Source organism: Bufo gargarizans, chromosome 8 (assembly GCF_014858855.1).
Source record: "Bufo gargarizans isolate SCDJY-AF-19 chromosome 8, ASM1485885v1, whole genome shotgun sequence".
Lineage (NCBI taxonomy): Eukaryota > Metazoa > Chordata > Amphibia > Anura > Bufonidae > Bufo > Bufo gargarizans.
In genome coordinates this window covers 144628399-144637606 of record NC_058087.1, presented here as the reverse complement: position 1 = coordinate 144637606, position 9208 = coordinate 144628399, and the positions used below count along the sequence as shown (strand labels likewise).

The following is a 9208-nucleotide window of genomic DNA, read 5'->3' as shown; positions in this document are numbered from 1 at the left end:
CGTGTTCAGGCGATTTTACTCCTTAAAAAAAAAGTCTAAGGCGTACTAATACGCCTTAGACTTCCCCCTGCCTTTCATCAGCGCACTGAGCGCTGTGAACAGCATGGGCAGCGCAGCGATGCTGACCAATAACAAAGATCCTTACAGCAAGGAGCTTCGTCATTGGTCGGTTTGAGAGGGCAGTCGGACCATTTGGCACACCGATCTGAAGTGAGGAGGAAGAGTCCTGCAGCGGTGCGAGATTCTCACCGGGTGGCGCCTGGCAGGGTAAGCGGACTTGGGCTGGCTGTGGGTCACTTCCTCCATGTGCTTACGGTGTCCTCTCCAGTGAAGAATGTGTGCCCAAACTCCATAGTAACCAGATACCAAACTCCCCCCAGGGCACTATATGCCTGAGCATGCTTGCCCTGGTTGGAAGAATAAAGTGATCGGGTCCATGCCAGGCCAGTCGGGTGCAGCGCATGTTGACAGAGACTGGGGAAGGGGGACCGAATTTGGGCGCATGTTACTGAAGTAGCCACAAAATCTAGTGGTAGTGCAACACCCTGCCTGAGGAGGCCATACAAGAGGAGCCACAAATCAAATTCTAACTCCATACACCAGCTGAGGAGGAAGCCACACAGTAGAGGCCACTGATTACAGTGTTAGAAGAATCGGTCACCTGACGAAGGAGCCATGCAGTAGTAACCCTTGTATGTAGTGCTAACGCAAATACCCCTTATCCAGTAATAGCTACAGCATGCCCCGCTAGCTCAGAACTGAGGAGGCCTGAGGACATCCCGTAGGAGCCATGGTACCATATTGCCCCAGTTAAGTAAAGCTAACTTTAAACACTTCACCTGGGAAGGGCGCTGAACAGGAGAAACTGCCGAAGCCAGCGCCAGGGTAGAACCCCTATCTGAGGGGGGCTGCCCCACTGCAGCGACCACGATCTCTAGCACTAGCGTGAAAACTGCACCTGCAAGGAGAACACGCTGTAGTAGCTAATCCAGAGTGCCAGCATAACCACTTCACCTAGAGAAGGAGGAGTGGTGGACAGAGAATACAGAGTCAGTGCAACCCTCGGCTCGCTGGAACGTAATCACAAAATTCTGTTCAATAGCGTACGCACTACATGTTGTCGAAGACCAATACCATGACCGACCTGAATCACGGAGGCCCATGGGGATGGGGGGGGGGGGGGGGAGTCTCTAGGACACAAGTGTTGCTGGGTAACCCCCCCCTCTGAGAGGATAGAGGTAGACATATTTGCGCCCCCAACCAGCACTGGAAGAAAAGGAGGATATAATATGGAAGTAGCCACAGTATCCAGTGGCGGTACCCATATGTCACTAGATGAAGGAGTACAGGGCACCAGCGGGTACCGACTCTTGCCACGTCCCATCTGTGAAGGAAACCAAGGCATCTAGTGTCGTGACGTAGTTGAATTGTAGCATCCAAGATGCTTAGTTATTCCCCTGTTAGCGGATCACTTGTGGAAGGGGGTAATGCAACAGGAAGCATGGTGGTGGCAATGCGACTGGTGAAATAGCATCCAGTGGTAGAGCAATACTCCGCTTAAGGAAGGGGGTAGCGAGTCAGAACCTTATCCAACGGTAGTGTAAATACCCCACCTATGGAAGGGGGTAATGCCTACGGCAAGCACAGCACTCTGTGGTAGTGCAGTTACTCCACCTATTAAGGGAGGTAACACCTACGTCAAGTACTGTATCCCGAGGAAGTGCAAATACACCACCTATGGAAGGGGGTAATGCATACGGCAGGAACTGAATCCAATGGTAGAGAAATTACGCCAGTTATGGAAGGGGGTAATGCAGAAGGCGCCCGCTTGTAGTTATCGGCCACGGGAGACCACCCCGCAGGCCGGGAAGAAATCGGCGCAGGCCATAAGGAGCAAGAGGGGGAAGCCTGTGGACTTAAGAATTGTAGGTGACCCCTGGCTGGTGGGTAGCAGGGCTGCCCTTGTCCACCTTTTAGGCTGGGTTCACACCTGAGCGTTTTACAGCGCGTTCCTACGCGCTGTAAAACGCTCAACAAGGAGAAACCAATGATTCCCTATGGGAATGGTTCACACTTGGGCGTTTTACAGCGCGTACGATCGCGCTGTAAAACGCCCGACGCTCCAAAAAGTACATGAGCGACTTTTGGGGCGTTTGTGGCCATAGGACACTGTAGTGAATCACACAAACGCGCGTTTACTATTACAAAAACGCGCATAAAAATGCGCGTCAAAAACGCGCGTAAAACGCGCGTTTGCGCAACGCTCAAGTGTGAACCCAGCCTTATTCTTGGGGAGGTCGGGCGGAGAGGGATTCCGACACCGGCCTTGCTCCCGGGGTAGACAGAGTGGCTAGGTTTCCCAAAACCTAAAAACTGATATGCTCTCTCCAGGCTGGAGAGGGTATAGCCTGCAGGGGAGGAGCCAAGTCTTTTTTCAGCCTAGTGTCGCCTCCTAGGGGCAGCAAGCAGCTATACCCACGGTCCTGTGTCCCCCAATGATACGAGCGAGAAAATACATTTAAACTTAAAAATAAAAAAAACCACACATATCTATATCCCCCATCACCATATTCTGACCCCCATAACTTTTTGTATAGTTATAGCTACTGAGCTGTGTGGTTATTTAATTTAAAAAAATTGGGGTAAGATAAGAAATGAAAAGAATAAAAAATTAATAAAATATGTGTCAAAATTGGCCATTCACCGTATTGGAAAAATATTTATATATTTTAATAGTACGGGCGTTTTCAGTCGCGGTGATACCCATGATGTTTAGAGGGAACATGTCACCTGGATTTTGTGTATAGAGCTGAGGACATAGGTTGCTAGAGGAGCGCTAGAACATCCGCAATATCTAGTCCCCATAGCTCTGTGTGCTTTTATCATGTATAAAAACCGATTTGATACATATGCAAATTAACCTGAGATGAGTCCTGTCCCTGACTCATCTCACGTACAGGACTCAGGTTAATTTGCATATGTATCAAATGTTTGTTTTTTTTTTTTACACAAGAAAAGCACACAGAGCTATGGGGTCTGGATATTGCGAATGCGCTAGCAGCCAACTAGCAACCCATGTCCTCAGCTCTATAACCAAAATCCTGGTGACAGGTTTCCTTTAACCCCTTAAGGACTCAGCCCTATTTCACCTTAAGGACTTGGCCATTTTTTGCAAATCTGACCAGTGTCCCTTTAAGTGCCGATCACTTTAAAACACTGACTTATCCAGGCCATTCTGAGATAGTTTTTTCGTCACATATTGTACTTCATGACACTGGTAAAATGAAGTAAATTTTTTTTTATTTTTTTGGCATCAACAAATACCTAATTTACCCAAAATTTTGAAAAATTTGCAAATTTCAAAGTTTCAGTTTCTCTACCTCTGTAATACATAGTACTACCCTCAAAAATTATGATGACTTTACATTCCCCATATGTCTACTTCATGTTTGAATTATATTTTATTTTTTGGGGATGTTACAAGGCTTAGAAGCAAATCTTTAAATTTTTCAGAAATGTACAAAAAAAAACATTTTTAGGGACCACTACAGGTCTGAAGTCACTTTGTGAAGCCTACATGATAGAAACCGCCCAAAAATGACACCATTCTATAAACTACACCCCTCAAGGTATTCAAAACTGATTTTACAAACTTCGTTAACCCTTTAGGTGTTGCACAAGAGTTATTGGCAAATTGGGATGAAATTTGAGAAGCAAGGGTTAACAGCCAAACAAGACTATCTTTATTGCCCTGACGCTGCCGTTTACAGAAACACCCCATATGTGGCCACATAGCGGGGCGTAGAGTGAAAGGTGCGCCGTATGGTTTTTGGAAGCCAGATTTTGCTGGACTGGTTTTTTGACACCATGTCCCATTTGAAGCCCCCCTGATGCACCCCTAGAGTAGAAACTCCCAAAAAGTGATCCCATCTAAGAAACTACACCCCTCAAGGTATTCAAAACTGATTTTACAAACTTTGTTAACCGTTTAGGTGTTGCACAAGATTTAATGGAAAATAGATATACAATTTCAAAATTTCACTTTTTTGGCAGATTTTCCATTTAAATTTTTTTTTTTCAGTTACAAAGCAAGGGTTAACAGCCAAACAAAACTCAATATTTATGGCCCCGATTCTGTAGTTTACAGAAACACCCCATATGTGGTCATAAACTGCTGTACGGGCACACGGTAGGGCACAGAAGGAAAGGAATGCCATACGGTTTTTGGAAGGCAGATTTTGCTGGACTGGTTTTTTTTGACACCATGTCCCATTTGAAGCCCCCTGATGCAACCCCTAGAGTAGAAACTCCCAATTTTATATCCCATTTTAGAAACTACGGGATAGGGTGGAAGTTTTGTTGGTACTAGCTTAGGGTACATATGATTTTTGGTTGCTCTATATTACACTTTTTGTGCGGCAAAAAGTAACGGTCATGTTACTTTCCCCGCACGGAGAACGCCATAAAAATAAAAACTATCAGGAAATTGAAATTTTGCCCACCTTACTTCCCAAAAAAGGTAATAAAAGTGATCAAAAGAGTCGCATGTATGCCAAAATAGTACCAATCAAACCGTCACCTCATCCCGCAAAAAAATGAGACCCTACATGAGACAATGGCCCAAAAAAATATAAAAAACTATGGGGACACTATAACATGATTTTTGTTTCAAAAATGATAGTGTAAAACTTACATAAATAAAAAAAAAAAGTATACATATTAGGTATCGCCGCGTCCGTATCGACCAGCTCTAGCTGGTCCGCGTCCGTATCGACCATCTATTTTTTGTCACCTTACATCACAAAAGGTGTAATAGCAAGCGATCAAAAAGTCATATGCACCCCAAAATAGCGCCAATCAAACCGTCATCTCATCCCGCAAAAATCATACCCTACCCAAGATAATCGCCCAAAAACTGAAAAAACTATGGCTCTTAGTAGGGATCGACCGATATTGATTTTTTTAGGGCCGATACCGATAATTTGTGAACTTTCAGGCCGATAGCCGACAATTTATACCGATATTCTGGGAATTTTTATTTTTGAAAAAAATAAAAAATTCCCACAAATCTGCTGAAAATTAATGTTTATTGTTAATGTGTATTTTATTTTTTTGTAAATCTTTATTTTTCATTTATATTTAATATTTTGGTGTTTTTTTTTTTAACTAACTTTTAGCCCCCTTAGGGACTAGAACCCTTGTCCTATTCACCCTGATAGAGATCTATCAGGGTGAATAGGAGCTCACACTGTCCCTGCTGCTCTGTGCTTTGTGCACACAGCAGCATGGAGCTTACCATGGCAGCCAGGGCTTCAATAGCGTCCTGGCTGCCATGGTAAGGAGCCCCAGCATTACACTGCTGGGGCTCTGATCGGAGGAGGAGGGGAGAGGGGATCCTGTGGAGGGGTGCACTGCGCCACCAATGCTTAATACTGGGGGGGCTTGGGGGGAGGCGCACTGCGCCGCCAATGCTTAATACTGGGGGGGAGGGGGGGCGCACTGCGCCACCAATATCTAATACTGGGGTTGGGGGGGGGGGGCGGCACTGCACCACCAATGAAGATTAAAGGGGTTGTCCAAGTTATAATTCTTGATGACCCGGCACCCCCTCCGATCAGCTGTTTGAAGAGGAGACTCGCACGGTGTTGGCGCTGCCTCCTCTTCACTGTTTACCTTCTAGCCGTTGCATCTGCGGTGGTGAGCAGGTGTAACTACACCCAAGCCTTCCTATTGAAATGAATGGGAAGGCTTGAGTGTAATTACACCTGCTCACCACTGCAGATGCAACGGCTAGAAGGTAAACAGTGAAGAGGAGGCAGCGCTGACACCGTGTCTTCAAACAGCTGATCGGAGGGGGTGCTGGGTGTCGGACCCCCCCCCCTGATATTGATGACCTATCCTGGGGATAGGTCATCAATAAATATAACTTGGACAACCCCTCTCTCATTTATTCATATACAGGAGGCGGGAGCTGCAGGATCCCATAGCTGGCTCCCGGCCTCTATGAGCAGTAGCTGCGATCCGCGGCACCTGAGGAGTTAACTACCGCAGATCGCAGCTACCGCTCATAGAGGCCGGGAGCCGGCAATGTGATCCTGCAGCTCCCGCCTCCTGTATATGAATAAATGAGAGATTAAGCTTCATTGGTGGCGCAGTGGCCATAGCTCCTCCCCTCCTCTTGTCCCCTGTCCTTTTATTGGCGGCAGCGGCAGCAGCAGCAGCAGCAGCACAGGGGGAGGAGACACTGCTTCCTTCTCCCCTGTGCTGCTAAGGGGAACACGGAGAGCGCTGTCAGCAGCGCGATCTGTGTTCCCCATACGCTATTGGAATATCGGCAAAATAAATGCCGATACCGATAGCGTTCAAAATCCTGAATATCGGCCGATAATATCGGTAAATCCGATAATCGGTCGATCCCTAGCTCTTAGACTATGGAAACACTAAAACATATTTTTATTGTTTCAAAAATGAAATCATTGTGTAAAACTTACATAAATAAAATTGTATACATATTAGGTATCGCCACGTCTGTGACAACCTGCTCTATAAAAAATAACAAAAAAACAAAAAAGCTATTACTTGTTACCTTGCCTCACAAAAAGTGTAATATAGAGCAACCAAAAATAATATGTAACCTAAACTAGTACCAACAAAACTTCCACCCTATCCCGTAGTTTCTAAAATGGGGTCACTTTTTTGGAGTTTCTACTCTAGGGGGGCATCAGGGGGGCTTTTAAATGGGACATGGTGTCCAAAAAACTTATGGTATTCCTTTCCTTCTGCGCCCTGCCGTGTGCCCGTACAGTGGTTTATGACCACATATGGGGTGTTTCTGTAAACTACAGAATCAGGGCCATAAATATTGAGTCTTGTTTGGCTGTTAACCCTTGCTTTGTAACTGGAAAAAAAAAAAAATTGTAAAATGGAAAATTTGCCCAAAAATTGAAATTCTGAAAGGTCATCTCTATTTGCCAATAACTCTTGTGGAACACCTAAAGGGTTAACGACGTTTGTAAAATCAGTTTTGAATACCTTGAGGGGTGTAGTTTCTTAGATGGAGTCACTTTTATGGAGTTTCTACTCTAGGGGGGCATCAGGGGGGCTTTTAAATGGGACATGGTGTCCAAAAAAACTGTCTAGCAAAATCTGCCTTTCAAAAAACTTTGGTATTCCTTTCCTTCTGCGCCCTGCTGTGTGCCCGTACAGTGGTTTATGACCACATATAGGCTGTTTCTGTAAACTACAGAATCAGAGCCATAAATATTGAGTCTTGTTTGGCTGTTAACCCTTGCTTTGTAACTGGAAAAAAATTATTAAAATTGAAAATATGCCAAATAAGTGAAATTTTTAAATTGTATCTGTATTTTCCATTAATTCTTGTGGAACACCTAAAGGGTTAACAAAGCTTGTAAAATCAGTTTTGAATACCTTGAGGGGTGTAGTTTCTAGAATGGTGTCATTTTTGGGTGGTTTCTATTATATAAGCCTCACAAAGTGACTTCAGACCTGAACTGGTCCCTAAAAAAAATTGGGTTTTTGAAAAGTTCAGAACAATTTCAAGATTTGCTTCCAAACTTCTAAGCCTTGTAACATCCCCAAAATATAAAATATAATTCCCAAAATGATGCAAACATGAAGTAGACATATGGGGAATGTAAAGTAATAAATATGCTTGGAGGTATTACTATGCATTATAGAAGTAGAGAAATTGAAATTTTGGGTAAATTTTTATTTTCTCTTTTTATAAATAAAAATTATTACTATTTTTTACTTCATTTTACCAGTGTCATGAAGTACAATATGTGCCGAAAAAAAACTATCTCAGAATGGCCTGGATAAGTTAAAGCGTTTTAAAGTTACCACATAAAGTGACACTGGTCAGATTTGCAAAAAAATGGCCTGGTCCTTAAGGTGAAAATGAGCCGGGTCCTTAAAGGGAGTCTTTCACCTAAAATGACCATTATACACCACAAACATGATGATATCCATTACATTCCCCATATTATAATCTTACCTTTCATATTGCTGTCCGTCGCCTATTCGCTCTTAAAAACACTTATTCCATATGCTAATCAGGTTCTGAAGGTGCCCAGGGGCAGCGTTTATGCGGCCGGTGCCCAGGCTCCACGGAGCTGTTCAAATCAAACCCCTCCCCTTTCACCCCTCTGGCCCGCCCTCGGTTCTTCAGATACCATCCTCCAGTCAATGACAAATCCGGCGCCTGCGCACTCCATTACTCACTAGGGCAGAGGCAGCAGAGCGTTTAATGCGCATGCGCCGGCCCGTACATCCCGATATTTTGGCAGTTTACTTCCGCCGGCTAGATCGGGATGTACGGGCCGGCGCATGCGCATTAAACGCTCTGCTGCCTCTGCCCTAGTGAGTAATGGAGTGCGCCGGATTTGTCATTGACTGGAGGATGGTATCTGAAGAACCGAGGGCGGGCCAGAGGGGTGAAAGGGGAGGGGTTTGATTTGAACAGCGCCGTGGAGCCTGGGCACCGGCCGCATAAACGCCGCCCCTGGGCACCTTCAGAACTTGATTAGCATATGGAATAAAAGTGTTTTTAAGAGCGAATAGGCGACGGACAGCAATATGAAAGGTAAGATTATAATATGGGGAATGTAATGGATATCATCATGTTTGTGGTGTATAATGGTCATTTTAGGTGAAAGACTCCCTTTAACCACCTCCCGACCGCTGTACGCACCGATGCGTCCGGGAGGTGGTTGATTAGTTCCTCCTGGACGCATCGGCGCGTCTTCTCGCGAGATTACGTCACAGCCGGCCCGCGCATGCGCATCGCGGGCCGGCATTTCACTGCAGAGTATTTCGTCAGCAGCCTGCCGGCCACGATCATTGGCTGGCAGGTTGCTGATTTTCAAAAAAACCAATCAGCAGCCATTTAACCCCACATATTAGTAAATATGATGGGGTTATATGGCTGCTGTGCTCCTCTGCTCCTTTTGGTCGGTTGGTTCCAGCAGAGGAGCACATCATTACTGTGAGTACCCACCACACCACACTTAGCCCCCAGATCACCCCAATTAACCCTTTGATCACCCCTTTTATCCCCCCTGTCAATCACTAGTGAAAGGAAAAAAGTGATCAGTGCAAACTGTCACTTTTTTTTCACTGGTATTGACCGTTAGGTTTCAGTATAGTTTAGGCCCCTTGGTTAGGTAGTTAGGGATCGGTTAGCGCCCAG

General features: G+C 45.2%; 1 protein-coding gene across 1 annotated transcript in view; it reads right to left on the bottom strand.

Annotated features, from left to right (window-relative positions):
• The window catches only part of MARF1 (meiosis regulator and mRNA stability factor 1), a 31772-nt gene extending 31466 nt beyond the window's left edge, over positions 1-306 (bottom strand). The window contains exon 1 of the mRNA XM_044304517.1: positions 250-306. Coding sequence (XP_044160452.1) covers positions 250-306 — 57 coding nt within the window. The remainder of the gene's footprint in view (positions 1-249) is intronic.
• Positions 307-9208: the final 8902 nt, after the last annotated feature.